Below are 22,737 nucleotides of genomic sequence, written 5' to 3'. Positions count from 1 at the left end.
GTGAGTGTATATTTATGCTGAAGCTAATTTGTATCTAGGCATTATTCAAAGATTTTGACCTAATTGGAATGAAGTGCTGAAATCATTTTTTGAAATTGTCAATCATTACAAATTTAAGAGATTTGTATTTGTTTCTGGGGCAAATATATCCAACTAATTAGGCTATCCTTTTCAGGGCAACTCTTATCATTATTCAGGTAGGACAATAGATAATCCTTGTAATAATTATAAAAAGCAGAAGCTGTGGGGAGAAAAGGTATGCTTTTTAAAAAATAATCATTAAAAATAATAATTTGTTCCCAGCTGGCCTTATAAAAACCTATACTAGATTTCATGAGTTGCTGTGCCAAAATGTTTGGCATACAACATTTTAGATACGTTTTAGATGTTCTTTAACATCCTGTTAAATGCCATTAAAGTGAATAACATTGCTGTAAGATTCTGGATTTTCATGGCAATGCTTTACTAGCTATAGTTTTCAAAGGATCTAAAAGTTACATGCTCAGTCCCTTTTGACGTTAAAAGCCATGACCTTTTGCTTATCTTAGAAATATATATCACTTTGTTCACTGGACCTATTCCCATGTGAGATGCATAGCAATACAAAATCAACAAATGTTTGGTACTAAACACAATTTGGCAGTATTCATGAATGAGAAAACGTAATTCAAATACTTGAATATATATCAAATACTGGATATCTTAGTAGAAGTACAGAAGTCCAAGCTAGTTGATGCCTAATCTTTGTTATGCTTTGTTCTCCCATAAGCCTTGCTTTTTAGCTAGCTTTCAGTCCTTGTTTGGCTTTCGTTGTGTGTTCAGGTGGCCCACAGAGTTAACTACAGCGTTCCTTAAAATTATTTTACTAAACCTGTCATTTGCTGCAGGCTAAATACTGGGAGATTGGGATAAATATTGATTCATCTGGAATGAATTATGCGCCTGTTTTCCTATCTAAAGGACCTTGGCTTAAAAAAAAAGAAAAATAGAGTAAGAAGAAAAGGTGATCACAGGCATAATTCCAGTAATATGCAGCCTTAATTTCAAAGCTAAATAGGCTGACAAAAATCCCTGACAGTGAACATATTCATAAGTTATCTTGAAAGGGTCATTTAATAAAAAAAGCAGCTTCAATCAGAATCTAAAATATTAGATTAAAATATCCTGTCCTTTAAGTTGGATCCACACTGTGGAAATATTAGGCATTTGGTGTCTTATAAACCTGATGCAGTAATACAGGTAATTCTTGACTTATGACCATTTTGAGCCCAAAGTTTCTGTTGTTGAGACATTTGTTAAGTGAGTTTTGCCACATTTCTTGCCTTTACTATTAAGTGAATCACTGCGGTTGTTAAGCTAGTAATCTGGTTGTTAAATCTGGCTTCCTCATTTATTTTGCTTGTCAGAAGGTCACAAAAGGAAAACACATGATCTTGGGACACAGCAATGGCCATAAATATGAACCAGTTGCCAAGCATCTGAATGTTGATAATGTGATCATGGAGATGCTGCAAAGGTCGTAGCCGTGAAAAACGGTCTTAAGTCATTTTTTCTAGTAACTTTGAACAATCACTAAGTGAACCGTTGTAAATCAAGGACTACCTGTACTTGAGGTCCATTTATATACATACTCTTTTCTCTTCAGCTTGATCTTTTGCTGCCTCCTAATTTGTTGTCCTGCCTGTTCCCCCCTTCGCACTTGCACTGTAGCTTCAGTCACAAACAGACCATATCCAACATATCCAGATTTCGTGGAGATAGCCATCTATTGCTCGGGAGTCTTCATAATTGTCTGTATGGTGGTGGCTGTCATCGTGTGCCGTTTGAGATCTACAACCAAGAAGTCAGATTTCAGCAGTCAACCAGCGGTGCACAAACTGACAAAGCGCATTCCTTTGCGCAGACAGGTAACAGAAAGTAGATAAAGAGTTACAAAAACCTATTTCCCTTCCCTTAAGCCAGCAGATCCTTTGGGGCAAAGGGATTCCAATTCAGGGAGTATCTAACGGCTGAAAAGCAGCAGTTCTATAGGTTTTGGGGGAACCCACAGCATTCTGATTCCAAACATTTGACCCACAAAAATGTCATAATTTAGGATAATAGGTCTGTTCTCTGCATAAGCTTTGAGAAAGTGTTCATGCAGGATATAAACATAAAAGAAAGTTGTTATGTTTAAACTCTGATCCAAGGAATTCACATTGAGGAAGTGAATAATTTTCAGAAACCCATTTTGAGCCCACACATTCAATTAGAGAACTGATTTTCAAAGTATTGTAAATCATTTAATGTCAGGACAGAAATGAGTGATGTTGAGAAAGAGAGATTAAGTTTCCAGGAGAAAAAGAAATATTTACTGAGCTACAGTAAATAGAAAAGATTTAGCGCAGGAGGAGAGGAAAATCAACATAAGTCTAGATTTTTTGGGGGGAATGCAAATTCCATAGGCACAGAATGAAGAGAGAAGACAGAACCTTCATCTGAACAGCAACAATAAAGCTTTGCTAAAGTATCTCAACACAATAGTATATCCCACATGGTGGAATGTGGCTTCTGCTTCCTGAAAATGTTTTTTTTTTGTTGCTTTTGTCTGAATAATACTACCAAGAGAGAAGATATTTGCAAATATAAAATTGTGCGTTTGTGGGTATGTATGTTTGTGTGTGCCGATAGAGAAGAATCTTTAAAAAGAAATAGAAATTGATGATGCGTGTATTGATATAGTTTCTAATGCTATTTTATGCTATACTATTTTATTACTATAAATGGCATTTTTGAAGCTCCAGATCATCTCATGTTCATGATATTCAAAGTAAACTCCTCATAAGGTATTTTTGGAGTTTTATATATCTCTTATGATTTTGTATGTAGCATTCAGTCATCAGTGGAAATCAGTTTATCAAAATATTTATAAAAACTAAACTATTATGATTAAATCAGTTCCCATTTACATGACCATCATCTTGCCATTGAAACCAATATGAAATAAAAAAATTAACATAATATTTTTTAAAAATATTGTAATTGAAAGTGTTATCTCTTTATATATATGAAACTTACTTTTAAATTTTAAAGTTTCTGCAGAAAAATCATGGCACCTTTTAAATAACTGGACCCTCTTACATTCACCCATTGCTTCAACTGCTTTGAAACTCATAGAATTTGATACTCAATGCAAAAAAATTGTCCTAGTACTCATCATTTGTTTTGTACTCAATGCACAAGCTAGAACTTGTCCTTGCCGGCTGCCTTGTGACTCACTACATTATTCCTTTTGGGAAAATTTTGTTTGGTACTTAACACGCCTCCTGGAACCAATTAATGATATGTACCGAGGTAGCACTGTATCTTTACACTCTCTATATTTGTGTATATAAGCAAATACATGAAAAATTGAATGTCTTGCTTTCAGCTAACCAAAACTTTCCTTTTCAGCCTTCTTAAACATAGTGATCTGAATCCTGAATAAAAGGAAATCATTGGAATGTATTCAAACAAAAATATCTAGATGAGCTGACGTACATAACAGAGACAATATTATTGGTATAGAGCGCAAAACAGCAATCAGTAGTTAGGCCGTGTTGACCATAAGCTTATTTTTTTTTTCTCCAACACCAGTTACCTCAGACTATTTGCACTTTCATCAGTTACTTTTTCTTTGGCAACAGAGTGCTTTGCTTTTGTCATCTCTCCACATTTGTACATGGAACTGCATACAGTAGATCTAATAGACATTTAAAATAGATTGTGTTGCAGGTTTACCAAAATAATTGGTGGCAATCTATATAAGAAAATAACTCCTGTAATTTTCTGGTGTATCTGCTTAGACTTTTGGAGCATCTCAGTGCATTAGTCCATTCTTTTACCTGACGTAGAATTGGCATAATTTAATGGCACTTAATCATATTCTGATTTGTAAAACAGTTCATATTGCAAAGAATTTGTTTTGGCTTTCAGAATTATTGAAACTTAACATTATTTCCCTAATTGCCATTCAAGAGCGTAAATCAAAGAAATTATAATTTGTAGACACAAAGATAACATGCATACAGCAATACACACACACACACACACAAATACACACACATGATTTCTTCTAGTCCTAAAAGTTGTTGCATAATTATTATTTTTTTCAGATTTCTTTATCACTTCAACAAATTGCTGCAATAAAATTAAATCAGGAGAAAATGAATGCTGATGATTTTCCTCCATTAATAATAATTCATAAGCTAGAGTACATTCAAAGATTATACTTGCTAATTCTGTCATGCTGTTTAGGAGAACTGCCAGATCCCCAGTGATTAGGAAACCTACAAGTCTAAATTACTTTGCTAATAACAGATATATCAAGGAAAGTACAGCGCAAACTGCACGTAACAAACTTCACCAAGATTTTACTGTAGAAAATGGTCTTTTGTGTTTTTTTTTATTAATGTTTTGTCCCTTGTTCTAAACTCTGTTTCAAACCAAAAACAATGTGTCACACCATTTGGGATAGATTTTTTTTTTACATTTTTTTCACCGGTTGGAGTGATTATCAGGAAAATTAAAAGTTAAAGTTTAAAAAAATAAAAGTTCACAGCATTTTAGAGAAAAAGTAACCATGTGCAGAATGTATGAATACATAATATATAAAGAAAAGAGGAAGAGAATGAAGTCCTTTTCTAAACAAAATGCTCTAACAGAATGAAGAATCTGTCCAAACATAAACATTATTTCCCTAATTGCCATTCAAGAGCGTAAATCAAAGAAATTATAATTTGTAGACACAAAGATAACATGCATACAGCAATACACACACACACACACAAATACACACACATGATTTCTTCTAGTCCTAAAAGTTGTTGCATAATTATTATTTTTTTCAGATTTCTTTATCACTTCAACAAATTGCTGCAATAAAATTAAATCAGGAGAAAATGAATGCTGATGATTTTCCTCCATTAATAATAATTCATAAGCTAGAGTACATTCAAAGATTATACTTGCTAATTCTGTCATGCTGTTTAGGAGAACTGCCAGATCCCCAGTGATTAGGAAACCTAAACATAAAAATATTTTTTCTTCTGAAAGCCAAGCATGAACTAGACTCAAAGGACTTTCTTGTACCCGAAACCAACCTGTACAACTGTTCCTTTATGTAGAAATAGGTGTTAATTGTCCTTTAGCTTCTATAATCATTTTAGTCCATAAATAATCAAGGATATTTTATCTTTTGAGATTGGCTTCTTTGTTATCTGTCTGTCTGTCTATCTGTTGTCTATTTGTCTGTCTTTCTGCATCTTTTATTTATCTATCTGCCTATCCATCTATGTAGCTCTACCATCTATCTATCCTACCTACCTACCTACCTACCTATCTATCTATCTATCTATCTATCTATCTATCTATCTATCTATCTATCTATCATCTATTTATCTATCTATCTATCTATCTATCTATCTATCTATCTATCTATCTATCTATCTATCTATCTATCTATCTATCTATCTATCATGTGTGCGCTGACTCTCACACACAGATTAATAATTTCCTATAAAGGAAATTCATCTTTCTTGTAAATCTTGTATATTTTATTTAAATTAAAGCTTAAGTGACTATACAAATTTAATCTCAAAAGCAATTAACAAAGTTTCTCTGGCTTCTCCTTGAACTTAATTATGTGTAATATAGTTTTAAGCAGTTCATTATGTGTAATATAGTTTTAAGCAGTACTATAGTTTTATGCAGACTTTTCTTTGTAAGCCCAGGGTCACCTTCTGCTTTGAAAGAAACAAAACCTTTGAGCTGTGTATTTTAAATTGTTAACTATTTTATAAAATGAACAATCTTCAAATGATTTTCTTATGTATATATGTATCTCATGTAAGGAACCTCAGCTTACTTTGAAAATAATAATTGTTCTGTATTGTTAAAAATAAGGAGTGGCTTTGGGAAAACACCTTTTTTTTTTAATCTAAATTTTTTTCTATAGTAGCCTGAACAACTATTTTGTCACTTAACTGATATTAGCACTGGTCTTGTTTTGGTCAAATTAATGGAACATAACTTTTTGACAGGTTTGGATTCATATTAAAATAATTCTCTCTTTGTTTTCTCATTTGATTATCCCTGTTGTTTAGTAACAGCATATTTTACATCAAGCTGTCTTCTATCATTTCTCACACAACCCTAGGCTAAATTTGTTTTAACTTTACTACCAGATTCCATCACAATCTGCTTTTCTCTCCCTACGATGGTAAAATTCCAGAATAATTAAAAATGGTAAACAGTTATAATATTTGAACATCTAAGTCATTTCACTAAATAGCTGTTTATTCCTCCCTCACTCCCCCCCCCCGCCCACAAATGGTGGACACAACCATTTCACAAAGCACAACATTTGTAACAGGCAAGCAGGGATACATAATACAAGCTGATCAAATAAATGTGTGATTAACATACTTAAATACATGTGGATAGTGGAACAATTAGTTTAGCAGAAAGCATCAGGTGAGACTTCTTTGATGTCTCTTAAGGCTGTCCATGATGGCTTCCTGTCTTGTTCCAGGTCCTCTTTATTTATGTGTATATTTGTTTATTTTTATTTAAATTCTATGGCCACTCACTTCAACAGGGTGACTCTGGGCAGTTAACGTTTCTTCTAGGCAGATGGCATGATTCAAAACAAAGGACTTAACCCTTATCTTTTTCATATTCTAAGAATTTCTATGGAATCTCTATGGGACCCAGAGAGATTCTTGACAAGCAGGATAATACTAGAGACCACTGCTTTATTTAAATACTAGTTTCACTTAGTATCGTGTCAGCTAGAATAAGGAAACTGAGACACCAAAAGAGGTATTTGTGGAACATGGGTTCTTACAGGTTATCTCTGCTCTGTTCTTTGGGGTGTATTATATATATATTTAACAACAGAATAATCAGAGAAGCCATTGAGATAGAAAATGGCTGGTAGGCGAGAGGTATCATCTCGTTTGTTCATGCTGTGGGGGCGTTTTTCTATCTCAATGGCTTCTCTGATTATTCTGTTGTTAAAATGTTCAATTTGGCGATAGTTTTGGTTTTTTTAAAATCAATTTCATGTCCCGTGGCTTCAAAGTGTTGGAACAGGGATGAAGTTTGTTCTCCCTTTCTGAGTGAGTTTCTGTGCTCTTCAATGCGTGCACTTATTCTTCTGTTGGTCTGTCCGATGTATGTGGTGGGGCAGGTGGTGCATGGGATTTCGTATACTCCTTGGTTTTCTAACCCAATTATGTCTTTGGGGTTTCTTAGGATGGTGAATATTTTTCTGTCTGTGTAGAATGCTGTTTTGATGTTGTGTTTGTGGAGGATCTTGCTGATTCTGTCTGTGGTCCCTTTTAAGTATGGGAGGAGGGCTTTGCCATTTTCTTGTTCTCTGTCTTGGGTTTTTGTGGGTGTCTCTCTTCGGATTAAGTTGGTAATCATGTTTCTTTGGAATCCACTTAACCTAAAAATGACACCAACATAATCATTCTGCCAGCAGACAAAGGCAACGCCACGGTGGTAATGAACTCATCTGACTACCATACCAAATTATCCAACCTACTCTGAGACTCCACATACAAACTCCTCAAGACAGATCCCACCACCTACCTGGAAAAAACCACAAAATCCAAAATAAAAGCCACCCCCATCAGTGAAGAGATCCAGCAAACAATCATTCCCAGAGAAAAATCATCCAGATGTCCTAAGCTCTATGGTCTGCCCAAGATACACAAAGAAGGAACCCCACTCAGACCCATAGTCAGCTCCATAGGCTCACCTCTACAAAATCTAGCCAAATTTCTTGCCAAACAACTACAGCCTTACGCAAATTCCATCACCTCACACGTACAAAACTCATTCCAATTCATAGAGATCATAAATAAACTAAACTTACAGCCCTGTGACCTACTTGTGAGCTTTGATGTCGTATCCCTCTTCACCCAAGTGCCAATCAAAGAAGCCTTGACAGCTATCCTAAATAAATATAACCCCCCAAAACACATCCTAGATCTGACCAACCACTGCCTATCAAACACATACTTCATCTACAATGGACAAAGATACAAACAAATGGAAGGAGCACCCATGGGATCACCCCTTTCACCTGTCATTGCAAACCTCTACATGGAACACTTTGAAACCCTCGCTCTAGAAAAATCCAACCACAAACCCAAACTCTGGCTCAGATACGTAGATGACACCTTCGTAATCTGGCCACACGGCAAAGAAAAACTGGATGACTTCCTCACACACCTCAATAGCCTACACCCCAAAATACAATTCACCATGGAAACAGAAGCTAACAATCAACTTCCCTTCCTTGATGTCTTAGTCTACAAGAAATCCAACGGCTCCCTAGGACACACTATCTACCATAAAAAAACACACACAAACCGCTATCTGAACGCACTCTCATACCACCACCCAGCACAGATCAACTCCGTAGCCAAGACACTCATCTCCAGAACAAAACACCTAGCTGACGAACAACACCTAAAAACCGAACTACACACTCTCACTAATGTACTAACAGCAAATGGATTCCAAAGAAACATGATTACCAACTTAATCCGAAGAGAGACACCCACAAAAACCCAAGTCAGAGAACAAGAAAATGGCAAAGCCCTCCTCCCATACTTAAAACGGACCACAGACAGAATCAGCAAGATCCTCCAAAAACACAACATCAAAACAGCATTCTACACAGACAGAAAAATATCCACCATCCTAAGAAACCCCAAAGACATAATTGGGTTAGAAAACCAAGGAGTATACGAAATCCCATGCACCACCTGCCCCACCACATACATCGGACAGACCAACAGAAGAATAAGTGCACGCATTGAAGAGCACAGAAACTCACTCAGAAAGGGAGAACAAACCTCATCCCTGTTCCAACACTTTGAAGCCACGGGACATGAAATTGATTTTAAACAAACCAAAACTATCGCCAAATTGAACATTTTAACAACAGAATAATCAGAGAAGCCATTGAGATAGAAAAACGCCCCCACAGCATGAACAAACGAGATGATACCTCTCGCCTACCAGCCATTTGGAAACCCGCCTTGATTGACAGACGAGTCCCAACCACCAAGAATGATACCAGACCCAAACTCATGATAACATCACATGACATCACCACCACACAACCATTCAAAAAGCAAATCCGAACCCACAATGATAACGACGCACAACCACAAAACAGAAACCTAACTACAGCTGCAACATCAGCCACTTTAAACCCCTCCAAACCACACAATAAGCAAACTGACACCCACTATAAAAACATGGCACCACCACAAACACGAAGCCGAACAAAAGCAGCACAACTCACCAGCTCAGGTCTAAGGCTGGCAGCTAAGACCAGCCCTTCCACTCAAAACACACCCCCAACCAATCAGAACACACACCCCATTCAAAACACACTCCCACCCAATCAGAACACACCTAATCCCCCACCCAATCAGAGCACACCTCCACCCACAGAACACACCCCCTCTGGCAGTTTAAAAAAGAGGAACAAACAGCCACTACCACATATATAATCATTACAGTATTTGGCATAAGGTTTCAAACTGTATTACATATTTATAAAATAAATATTGTTAAACAGTTCGTAAATGAGCCTTGGTGGAGCAGTGGGCTAATGCCTCCTTAAGTAACACCAGCTGCCTGCAATTAGTGCAGGTTCGCATCCCACCAGGCTCAAGGTTGACTCAGCCTTCCATCCTTCCGAGGTAGGTAAAATGAGGACCCAGATTGTTGGGGGCAATAAGCTGACTTTGTAATAATGCCGCTTGAGAGGGGGAGCGAAAGCCCTAATAAGCAGGCATATACATAGAATGAAGGCTATTGCTAAGCACATTGATTTGTGCTTTAGATTGTAAGCCGCCCTGAGTCTTCGGAGAAGGGTGGGATATAAATGGGATTTTAAAAAAAAATGAATGCTAATTTTTACTTTGGATTTGGGAATAAAAATCTGTTCATCTAACAGTCATATCAGATAATAAATGAAAAACATTCAGTGAGGCTTTATATTCCAGAATGATTCTCAGATTCTGTTGGAAGAAATGATATTTATCTCCATATTTTGAATGGCAACTCTGCATGGTCTCAATCCAACAAGTGTTTAAGAAAACAATTTTCCTTGGTTTGGCTTTGGTTGAATGTTTAATATTGAGTATTTGGGGTGGGAAGTGGGTCTAAATTTTTCCCCACTCTATTTTTGCATGTATGAGAGTAAGACTGAACAAGTGAATGGATTGGGGTGTGCATTTGCATAAAATCACCATATAAATAGATGATCCAATTGAAGTTAGATCCAAACATAAATAGTGACAAGAGGCACTAGGCTAGAAAGGAGTAAACCATGAATTCTAGCCATGAAAACCAGCTGGGTAACTTTGGTCCAGTCACTTTCTCTCAGCCCAACCTACCTCACAGGATTGTTGTTGTGGGCACAATAGGAGGAGAAAGGTCTGTTGGATATGTTTGCAATCTTGAAATAATCCTGAATAAAAATAAATAAATAAATAAATAAATAAATAAATAAATAAATAAATAAATAAATAAATAACTTAAATCTTAAATGTTACATTATTATCGAATAGTGCTGTGGAAGTACTTACTGGCAGTACTATAAGAACTGTGGCTTTTTTTCTTGTAAATTATTGACAAGTCTCTTCTTCGAATTTAATAAGACTGAATAAATTTCTAAAATTGTATGAATGGATAGGAAAGCTAGTCTGCTGAGCTTTATTTTCTTTTTAAAAAAGGAGAAGGAGGACGAGGATAATCACGGCATCTTTTAAAAATACATTTTGGGACAATAAGGAAGAAAGATTGTAGTTAGAATAGAGTTAGTAAATAATATAGTTAGTAAAAAATAACATCCATTCAAAATTCAGTAATGAAAGTCTGGATCTATAATTAGTTCAATATGAAGCTAATTAAAAGAAGTGTTTTAATAACAAGATTCCAACCAGGACATTATAATTGTCAGTAGTGCATCTACTGCCTTTGAGAAACTGACTAGTACTTGTGAGCTGGCTGTCTTCCTTTCTAGTGCCAGTTTGCAATAGTTGGGCCCAGATTACATCTCCTTTTTGCATCTTGTATTCAAATAACAGGTGTCTGCAGAATCAAGCTCTTCTATGAACTCCAACACACCATTGGTGAGAATTACTACCCGTCTTTCTTCCAATGCTGATGCTCCCATGTTGGCTGGAGTTTCTGAATATGAACTACCAGAAGACCCAAAATGGGAGTTCCCAAGAGATAAGTAAGTAACGACGAAAGAAAATGATCTTTCAGCATTTCAGTTACAATATCCAGAAGAATTTTATTTACTAATGCTATAAGCAGGCCAATAAACCGGTCTTGGTATACAGGGATTTCCTCCCTTTTTCTGTTGTATATTATAAGTGAAAAAAGTGTGGTCCTGACCTCAAAACCAAACCCTGGTTGGCCCTCATTCTTAACCAAAGTTATACCTTTCAATGCACGTAATCCAGTTTTTAGAATCTGCCTTATTTTTTGAAAACTTCAAACAAGTTGTTTTTAAAAATTTATCCCTGAACAGTTTGCTTTTGGGTATTTCATGTATATTTATGGAAATATTCTTAATTAGGTGAATGAAAGCTAGTGCCATACATTTCACTTGCCACCTGCAGGATTCTAGTCAACAGTGGGGGATGTATGCATAACTCTGTCAGCCGTTCCCTAAGGGGAAACATTAATGCGGAAAATCTTAAAGCATTAAACACTTAAAACAGCATTCAGCATAAATGTGGGTGGACCAGATTTGTAATGAAAGAAGCTCTTTAAACAGAGGTTTATTAGATTGGGGGGCTGTAGGAGCACAAAGACAACATTGTTTAAACTCATATAAGAAGCCCAAGAACACATAAATTAGTCATTTTTCCAATGCAAATGTTTGCTTTCTGCCAAGATCTTAAATTCAATTTTAGTTTCAGAACTAGCACAGCATGATCTTAGCTAAACATTCAACTCTTTACTCTTTGTCTATTGTCAAAGCAGCAGACATTTTCATAACAGATATATTAAAGTATTCATTAATATTAACATGATTAAATTAAAAGCTTTTTCAGTTAAAACTCCTTTTTTAAAAAGAGCATTTACCTTAATTGTGGTTTTATGCCATGGTCACTTCATTTTATAGGAAAGAAAATATTATGCATCAATGCTGATTGGAAAACCTACCAACAGGAGGTATTATTGTCTGTACCACAAGAATATAAAAAATGTTGCAAGGTTTGAATAGCCATTTGATCTGCTGACATTTCATAATCCATAGTTACAGTATATTCCTGAGCTTGGAACAAAACGTTCTGTGCTTTTAAGATACAGAATCACGGTGACATCTTACAGAATTCAAGCAAGCTATATAATCCTGTTTTGGTACTTCCAAGTGTATGAGAAAGTGTTGCCAATAAGTATTAATTACACACAGAATCCGTACTTCAAAAGCTGAGTGGAGGAACGTGCCCAAACGTCTGGATGTATTTTAATACCCTTGTTAGTTCTTTGTAAGAAATGTCCAAGTCAAAACGATTTGCTGAAAGGTTCTTTTATGTTTCACTCTTGAATTTCACCAATTTCAACTGTTCATCAGATGCTTTATGGTAATCCTCGATTTGCATCCCAGGTTGACGCTAGGGAAACCTCTTGGGGAAGGATGCTTTGGTCAAGTTGTCATGGCAGAAGCAATGGGCATTGACAAAGACAGGCCAAAAGAAGCGGTTACTGTTGCAGTGAAAATGCTGAAAGGTAAAGAATCAAGCGAGAAGTTCTGCAAATCATGTTTCTTTCATGCCCTCTGAATTCATAAACTGTAGAAGTTCATTTATTTCTCTGTGGACTTCAACAGTTTTCCTAGTAAATCAATGTATTTGGCAATGTATTCAATTTTAGTAGTGGCTATTTAAAAAGAGAGCCTATTTGTTGTAGTAATTAAGGCACCAGGCTAGAAAGTGGGAGACAGTGAGTTCTAGTCTGGCCTTACGCACAAAGTCAGCTGGGTGACCTTTGGCCAGCCACTCTCTCAAAGGCAAACCACTTCTGAAAAATGCTGCCAAGAAAATTTTAGAGACTAATTCAAAGGCGCACACACAGAAAAATTACAAACAAGGCAAAAATGTTCATGGCTGATTAATCTTGTTGTATGCTATCATTGGTTTACTGAGCGTTAATCTAAAGAACTCATAGCAAAATGCATTTTTGGACATCAACACTTTTTGAAACAAACAAAAAAAGAAAGAACTAAAGTTTATAAGGAAAGCACATAATAGTGTGGTGATGAGCGATCCTGAGAATTCATCTTAATATAAGAGAATCTTTATTGATGAATGACACTCATATACAAACATGGATAATAGGCCCATACATAGCGCTTTTTCAGATAGAAGGAGTAGTGGAAGATAACAAGGAAAACCTCTGCAAAAAGATATTTGATGATTCTGATGTGATGAAGCACAAGCCTTATAAAGTGGTGTGTGTATCTGTGCACATGCACCTGCGTGTATATGTGTTTGTGTAATATGCTTATACAAATCTTTAAACACTGAAGATAATAAAATGGATTTATTGCTAATAACATCTGTTATGTTTCTTGCATAGCACCAAGATTACAATCCCATCCACAGTTTCACTGATCTCAGTTGGGTTTACTTCTGATTAGATGTATAAAAATAAGATAATAAGATATACAGTGAAGAAGGCAACTTTAAAACAAATTATTCTGGTTTAATAAAAGCCATTCCTTATTGCTACATGGTCCCTCTGGATTTCACTCCTGGATCTCTGTGGCAAAAACAAACCCAAAGGAGGAATACCTAATAGACCATCGTCTGATTTCCTTGGGAAGGAAGGAAGCTACTTTTAGGTCATCTAAGAGATTGTCCATATAAATTAATGCAGGGACTAAAGGTTTGGTCTAGAAATGACATTTTACTAGTTGGATAATCTGTTCAATATATCCGTTAATGGAGAAGTGAGCTGAGTTTATACATTGTTTAAAACTGCATGGCACTTGCTCTGTCTTGCTTAGATGACACCACTTAACAGGGATGTTATTATTTACTATTAATGTCAGAACTATTTTTTAATATATTGCAAAAAGTGACGCTTGTCTATGCCCGTCATAAGGTTCTTCTTCTTCTTCTTCTTCTTCTTCTTCTTCTTCTTCTTCTTCTTCTTCTTCTTCTTCTTCTTCTTCTTCTTCTTCTTCTTCTTCTTCTTCTTCTTCTTCTTCTTCTTCTTCTTCTTTTTTCTTATTTCTTATTTCTTATTTCTTCTTTCTTCTTTCTTCTTCTTTCTTCTTTCTTCTTCTTCTAGATGATGCCACAGAGAAAGATTTGTCTGACCTGGTGTCGGAGATGGAGATGATGAAGATGATCGGGAAACACAAAAATATCATTAATCTTCTCGGGGCATGCACTCAGGATGGTGAGTGTTATTTTGATCTTGCAATCTAAAGGTGCTGAAACAATGTCATTTATTGTGTACCATGAAACTTTTTTTTCCCCCAATTTGGCACAGGCTAAATGAAAATTGCATCCAATGGGCAGTAGAGAGGCCCTGATGAATAGCATACTATACCTGGCTTGAAAAATAAAACAAAGCTCAGAAATAGTGTGCTTGGACATAGATGTCACTTTCCACATAATTAATTCTGTCGCATAATTGTAATACAGTATTGGTGATATTATTAAATCTCTTCACTCTTGTTTCCCTGCCTTTGCCCTGCAATTCCTTCCAACCCAGAAGTTGGAAAGATTATTACTAAATTGTACAACTACTGTGGATATTTACATAAAGACTCTCTTCTAATGAAGAGAGAGAGAGAGAGAGAGAGAGAGAGAGAGAGAGAGAGAGAGAGAGAGAGAGAGAGAGAGAGAGAGAGAGAGAGATGCAAGGGAATAGTTTTGCTTACTTTTGCTTATAGGTTCCAATTTCAATATCTTAACATCTAGTTTCTGTGAGAAGAAAATCCAAAGATTACATTTTACCCCAATTTTTCAACATCATTTGAATTCTTTCATAGTGAATTCTTTCACTATGTATATCATGATCTGCATCAGACATGTCAAACTCGCGCGACGTCGTGCGATGTATTGGAGCTTTTTCTCCATTGCCGGCAATGGGGTGGGCGCGGTTTCCTGATGATGCATCCGGCCCATGGGCCAGCAGTTTGACACCCCTGATCTACGTGATATAGTAGTGAAGCACAAAATTTTTTTTTTTTTAAATAGAGCTGGTTTGCCTTTTCTGTGTATGTTGGGGTGGTTGTTTTCCAGCTATGTAGAATTGATATTCTGAGTATGAATCACAACAGTATCTCCTCATGCTGTACATTTGCATATTTTAAAGGGCCTCTATATGTGCTTGTCGAATATGCTTCCAAAGGGAATTTGCGAGAATACTTGCGAGCCCGGCGTCCACCAGGAATGGAATATTCATTTGATATTAACAGGGTCCCTGAAGAGCAGATGACATTCAAAGACTTAGTCTCATGTACGTACCAGTTGGCAAGAGGCATGGAATATTTAGCATCACAAAAGGTAAGCCAGTGCTGTTTTTTTTTTTAAAAAAAGCTTTTCATTGCAGTTTGGTATTGTCACGTAAGGATGTTATTTTCCATCCTGAAAGAGTACTCTATTACATTTAAAGAATCAGATCATATGATACAAAAGAGTCCCAGCTCTTTCTCATACTCTTTTGCATAAGTAGAAGTGAGAAAACAAATGGACATATATGTAACAAAAGAACTGATTACATTTACATGGTTGTAATACATCTATGAGAACATAGTCATGGTATACAATCATGATAAATCTCCAAAATGGGAATGAAAAACCAATCAGGTACTTCATACATTAAAATATCTTGTGTATTTGTTCGTTCTATTACTTTTGGACCTTTAGCAACCCAATACTATTTAAGAAACATGCCCATTTTTCTGGCAGACAGGAACATTTATCCACTCAAAATATTAGCAATATTTCATAAGTGTTTGCCATTACCTGCCTCCTAGGGTTGAGGGGCAGTCATTTGCCCAAAGATAGCTTTCACATAGTCTCCTGGTTTCTAGCATGCTACCTTAATTACTGTATCAAACTGGCACTCTTAATAAATTCTTCTTCCAAAAATAGAAGTCTAGATACTTTTATGAAAGATACAGCTTAGTCTCAGTAGACATGAAAGATACAGCTTGGGTCAATTGCCTCTTCCTCTGCATTTACTTATACAGAGAAATGAGGGCCATTAACCACTGCCAAGAGAGCCAAAATCTGGTGAAAAACGTATTTGTCCACTTGTCAGCATAAGATACCCTGTTTATACATGTATGTAAGATGGGCCACTAAAACCACTAAATAAATAAATTATAGGAATGGAATTCAGATTGCAAGCCCCTGTCCATGAATGCTTGGGGCAGAGGATAAATTAGCCCAATACTCATACTTAAATTTATAAATGAGTGTTTATAAATCAGCCCAATACTTATAAATATTTATAAATAGCTGCCATTGCAGATGCATTGATTTCCAAATAGAAAGGCGTAGACATGATGGAAAGTTGCATATTTACTTTTCATCATGCATGCTACACTGGTGTAGTAACCAAGGAGCCTATATCTTTAATATCTGGTCCTGACTCACATGCATTTGATATTGTAAACAGTTAGAACTTCATGCTTTGTGAACAACTGTTTGATTCAGAAGTCATTATCATCGAATCAGCTTGTTAAGATTGCAGATGGAGAGTGAAACGAAAGAAGCATATTTTTTTAAAGACAACATATCACCTGTCCTTCTAAAGAAATAGATCAGAAAGGAAGCCAGGTCTTTTTTTTAAAAGAAAATAACATAGTATTAAATTAAAATGTTTTTTGGTAATTGTTGGCAATGTAAATAACAGAAGAATTGGAGTTGCCAAGGCTGGCAATAAATAACATTTCAAAAACATTTATTTAATTATTGTAAGTAAAAAAGAAAAGGAAGAAAAAGCACAAAACATATATTTGTCATGTAGTAAACAAAACTATCCTTATACACATATATATTTAATGAGTTATTCCTATTTATTGAACAGGGAAAAATAGGAAATTAATTACAAGTTAGTATACAGAGCCGGATGTTTAAATGGACCTCCTTTTGAAGATTTCTGGTTATAGATAAAGGGAAATCTTTCTTTAGAACTTTGTTCAAATGCCTTAAGATCTTTTGGAATATCTTTTTCTTTTGTGATCATCACATAAAACTATATTCCTTTCTACTCTCCTCTGTTAATTTCTAAATTATTAGTATGTAATTAAAAATAAACAGACTCTAAAAAAGCTGATAAGCTACAAAAGCTACAAAATTAATAAATAAAATAACTTTTAATAAAAAGGAAACCACTATATCACAAGACCATGTTACAATCTTATATTTTGTACAATTTCTCTGCAGACTCTATCAACTTATTTTAAAAAAAAAAATACAGTAAGTTTCCAGTAGACATATATAGATACTTTTGTGAAATTAATCATAGCCAGTTAAGGAGTCTTGCTAAGTAGATCAGTAAGAATGTCAAGAAGGAATCCACATAGAAAATTCAGCAAACATTGTTGGTATTTATAATAAATTCAATCCATGTGTCCAGTTTTACAGGTGAAATAGTATATTTGAGTGACTGCATCATTTCCAGCTTGGAATAATATTTAATTTAGTTTTATTCAATAAAGGGATTTTTTAAAAAAAGAATTTCAATTTATTTTTAGAATTTGCTAGGAGTTTATAACCTATCATAATAAATATTATGTAAACATTAATTTCCATTTTGAGGCATTAGATCAGGGGTGTCAAACTGCAAGCCCACGGGCCGATTGCATCATGCAGAGGCTGCAACCACTGCAGCTCCAGCAATGGAAAAAAAGTCATGACACATTGCGACACATCACATGACGTGGCGAGTTTGACACCTATGCGTTAGATTATCCACTTTTGAAAATTAAAGGCTCCACTATCCTATAAATGAAGTAAGATATGACTATGAATATGAAAATATCAGGAAATATAAGAAATATAGTGAAAGTACAGCATTTTGCCTCTCGGTTTTGGAGACTTGCTCAGAAAGGGGATTGGGTCCCATTATTATTATAAGTACCAATCATTGAAACAGCAGGGTTAACATTTTATCTTTTGCTGCCCAGTACTCCAGGCACTTTGTTTAATTGTCTCAGTAATTCTTATCTTTATACAATTCATTGATTGATGGATTGATTATATGCCATCAAGTTACTTTGGGATTTCTAGTGACCACATAAATAGATTTTCTCCAGGATGACCTGTTCCTAACCTGCTCTTTCAAGTCTCCCAATGGTGTGTTTGTTGCCACTATAACTGGGTCCATCTATCTTGTTGCTGGTCATCCTCTTCTTCTCTTTCCTTCCTCCTTTCCCAGCACTGGAGCTTTTACCAGAGAGCTGAGTCTTTACATAATCTGTCTCAAGTAGGCTAATTTGAGCTTGGTCATTTGTGCCTTGAGTGAGAACTCTGGGTTGCTTGTTTGATGATCCTTCAGCTTGTTTTATTAGCTGCCCACAATATTCTCAACATCACAGTTCAAAGGTGTCAACACTCTTCCTATCCAGTTTCTTTAAAGTCCAACTTTCACTTCCATATAGTGTCACAGAGAATACCATGGCTTGGGCAGTTCTGATCTTTGTAGACATAGATACATCATGGCCTTTTCCAAGGCCTTCATGGATTTCAACCAATGCCAGTCTGTGGCCTATAACTGGATTCATTGTTCCTTTACTGTGGATAGTAGATCCTAAAAGGCAGAAACTATCCACCATTTCAATATCATCGTTGTCAAATATCTATGCTATATTGAACATAATGATTATTATTTATATAGTAACTATGGAAGACTATTATGGAAAGATGACTATACTACCGTAGTAAAATTCAAACAAGGGTTCTTTTGACTTGTCATTCCATACAATTTTCCACTATCTGTTTCAATATCTGTGCTGTTTTTTCTGCGGGTAACTGGTTCAATAAAGTGGGCAGCAGTAGATGGCTTGGAAGTAGTTTCTTCTCTTGAAGTGCAGATTTCTTGAATTTCTTAGTATAGCGTAGATCAATCCAGCAGAATTTCTCTCCTGCAAGAAGAGTTGCTTATTTTTTTAAAATGTTCACATTGCCACCACAGAAACTAATTACATTATATGTCCATGGACAATAGTACTGTGTTTCAGTGACAGAAGATAAAATCAGCAGGTTTTAAGTGGCAAAAGAATCTAGATGGGCTATTAAGAAAACTACTTTCAGAGCATTTGACATATATGATTTGAATTCTTTTAAGGATATAAATACTTTATTGGAAAGCTTTGAAATAATTAAGATGCCTCCTGGAAGATATTGTTTAAGTATAAAAAAAACTTTGCCCCAATGTGAGAATTAGATTGGATAAGTTTATATGCCCCCCCTTTTAAACTGCTTTTTTTCAATGACAACATGATTTTGCAATTGAATTTCAGCTAACAATAGCTTTATTGGTATAAGAGTGTTAGAGACTCAGTTCAAACAATTACTGGGAGTAGATATTGGACCATGCTTTACATCAGACTTGTCAAACTTGCAACATCACGTGACATCACGCAACGTATTGGGACAGTTTTGCCATTGCCGGCAATGGGGTGGGCGCGGCTTCCACATGATGCATCCGGACTGTGGGCCGGCAGTTTGACACTCCTGCTTTACATTATTCCCTATACCTGGCCACGTGGCTGTAGGTTTTTGCTTCCTGGTCCTGAATTCAGCTTTGTTGTATTATTGCTTTATTAGGATTCATTGTTTTATGCTTAAGACTAAACCCTAGAGTTAAATAGTACAAATGAATAGAAAATGCAAAGCATAATTTATAAAAATAGTAGGTTAGTTTCATTTTAAAATGCCAAGAACTGCAAGCTATATATCAGAATACTCTGGATTCATGGCATACCGTAATTAAGACTGAATTCATTTTTGATACCCTATTAATATTGTTTTTTAAAAAATTAAAAAATCAGGATTCCCATGTTTCACTTGGCTAATATTTGATTCCTTGCTTATCCTGTATTTTAAGAACTCTAATTTCCATTCCAATAGGTTACATAAGATATATTGTAGTGCCGCATGTCATAGAGAAAAAGAAATTAGGTCTAGAATGGCTTTTCTTCACTCAAATAGCTAGTTTCAAATATTATAAACTTCATTTTGTATTTATTTAAATTGAACATTTAGACATACATTAAAAAGCACCACAGCATACATAATTGTGCAGTTCTGTTAACCTATAGACTAACAGACTAATAATCTATTCTACTGATATCTATTAGCAGACATCAGTAGAAGATATTATTCATTATCAATTTGCTTTGCATATGTGTGTCAGAGTCCTGGGAGAACTTTAAAGCAAGATCAGTTCTTGCGAATATAAAATTAGAATAATCACATGTAAAAAAAATGGATAAAAATAGATAAGTCAAATGTAAACTTAGTTCTAAATAACCCCGTTTTAATGGAACCCATCAATAAACATCAGCATATCTTTTATTTTATTATTCCACGTTTAATTTTATTTTTCTAGCAATCTCTTAGTACAGAATTTCCTTAAGACCTTTCTCTGTACTCAGCATATCGCTTTTCAGATTCTTCATTAAAGTTATCTGTAAGACTTCATTGGTGTTTTGTTTTGTTTTGCTCCATCAAGAGAATCCTTATTGTTTGTTGGTGGGGTTTGGCAAAGAGAAAATATCAGTGTATATGAATTGGTGGGTCCTCAACCATTTGAATCATGGGGAATGTCGGGTATTTTAATTATCTGAAGTGCTTTTTTACATTGAAGTAAATGTCTCATGTAAGTATTTGTTTCAAACAATATCATTTTTAATACTGAGAATCATGTTACAGATGGGTTTCTCATTTCTTTGTATCTTATTTTATTGTATTTTTTTTCAGTGCATCCATCGAGATTTAGCAGCAAGGAATGTTTTGGTTACTGAAAACAATGTCATGAAAATAGCTGACTTTGGGTTAGCTAGAGATATCAACAATATAGATTATTATAAAAAGACTACTAATGTAAGTGAATGGCAGTCTTATCACTTGATCCACTATCTTTTTCCAGTGCATTTAAGTAAGGCAAATGCATTCTTAATGGACTTTTTGTACAGCAGCCTAACTTTTAATCAAAGAATGAAAATAATGGACAAGTGTGTACGAGTTCCTAACTCCTTTTTACTAGGAAAGAAAGGTTATCTGCTTACATAGCCTGAAAGAGTACATGTTATATGATGCTTTATAAAAGGATAAAGTTTTAGTTGTTCTTTTTATTGTCTCTGTTAAAACTGTAAAATATATTTCATTCTGTGGGTCTGCATGAGAGGGACAGAGTTGTGGACTCATGTGCACATATATGCCTCTGCCACTTTGGGGAACACATTCAGTATGGATGATTTTGTGGGACACACTATTCGTGTAATTGATGACTTTTGATTTTAGTTCCTTATGTAATTGAGGACATTTGATTTTAATTCTATAAATATCCCTGATTAAGCCACGTTTCAGTAGGTTGGGCTTCACAGAATCTTGGTGCTATTTTTTTTCATTCTCCTGGTTAAAATGCCTACTAGGTCTTCATTTATCTCGTATTCTTACAGACAGTTTTCATACTGTCAACCTTTTTAGCTTTATGAATGTGAGGCTTTTAAAAATATATTTAATCATATATGTGATTAAAGGTATATGCATAAATTTAACAGGTTGACAGTGTGAAAACTGTATGAATAATATTAGAAAATTACTGCATTTTTCTGGAGAAATCCCTGAATGGATACTCAGAATCCTTACATTTTACTTCTTGCTAAATGTGAACACTTGTTTGTTCTTACCATATTGTATCTCATCTTTTTCTATAATTGTCCGAAAACAGAATTAAATGGGTGGTTATCCATCCAGGGATTGTCTTATTTATTTATTTTATTTTAATTCCATTTATATCGCGCCCTTCTCCGAAGACTCAGGGTGGCTTACAAACTTAGCAGTAGCCTTCATTCTATGTATATGCCTGCTTATTAGGGCTTTTTCACACACACCCCAAGCGGCATTATTACAAAGTCAGCTTAATTGCCCCCAACAATCTGGGTCCTCATTTTACCTACCTCGGAAGGATGGTAGTAAGTGCTGTTGGCTAGATCTGGGGCCATCTGGATTTTTTTTATTTCAATAATTACTTAGAGAAGATTCTGCCACTGAAAAAGCATTTGCAAATGCCTGCAGGCGAGTTTACTTATTTCTGGATATATGGTGAAATAATATCCTTTAGAATCTCATAGAATAGATAATAAAAGATAATGAGCTTTTATTTTCTCTTCTTCTCAATCCTGGATGTTTTAGTGTTGAATTTCAGGTCCAGAGAAATCAATAATCATAGTTAAAGATGTGCAGTGCTCAGATCCAAAGCTGGCAAAAGTACTTTGGACTCAGCACAAGCACTTTCTCTGTACTTGTCCTCAGCTCCCTAAAAGGAGTTGGTTGTCCTGTTTCCTGAGATTCTGTTATCGCCTCCATAACATCTCCTGAGCTTAGAAGAGTGTATTCCTGAGCCCACCCATCTATACAAGGCAAGCCCAGGAAAGTTATAGATCATTTGTAGCTGCAGATAGTTTGTCTC

At 35.4% G+C, this 22,737-nt stretch overlaps 1 protein-coding gene across 4 annotated transcripts in view; it reads left to right on the top strand.

The window, feature by feature from the left end:
- FGFR2 (fibroblast growth factor receptor 2) overlaps nucleotides 1-22,737 on the top strand; it is a 127,332-nt gene that overhangs the window by 93,465 nt on the left and 11,130 nt on the right. For 3 of the 4 annotated variants that reach the window (XM_081328966.1, XM_081328964.1, XM_081328963.1), the window contains 6 exons: nucleotides 1,711-1,914; nucleotides 11,143-11,293; nucleotides 12,680-12,801; nucleotides 14,368-14,478; nucleotides 15,403-15,593; nucleotides 21,024-21,146. In XM_081328966.1, coding sequence (XP_081185092.1) covers nucleotides 1,711-1,914; nucleotides 11,143-11,293; nucleotides 12,680-12,801; nucleotides 14,368-14,478; nucleotides 15,403-15,593; nucleotides 21,024-21,146 — 902 coding nt within the window. Of the gene's footprint in view, nucleotides 1-1,710; nucleotides 1,915-11,141; nucleotides 11,294-12,679; nucleotides 12,802-14,367; nucleotides 14,479-15,402; nucleotides 15,594-21,023; nucleotides 21,147-22,737 lie in introns of all 4 variants that reach the window. The other variant, XM_081328965.1, reaches the window with a different exon arrangement.

This window comes from Vipera berus, assembly GCF_964194415.1.
Source record: "Vipera berus genome assembly, chromosome: 5".
NCBI lineage: Eukaryota > Metazoa > Chordata > Lepidosauria > Squamata > Viperidae > Vipera > Vipera berus.
Note: the sequence above shows the minus strand (reverse complement) of the source record. Positions and strands in the feature narration are given on the sequence as shown.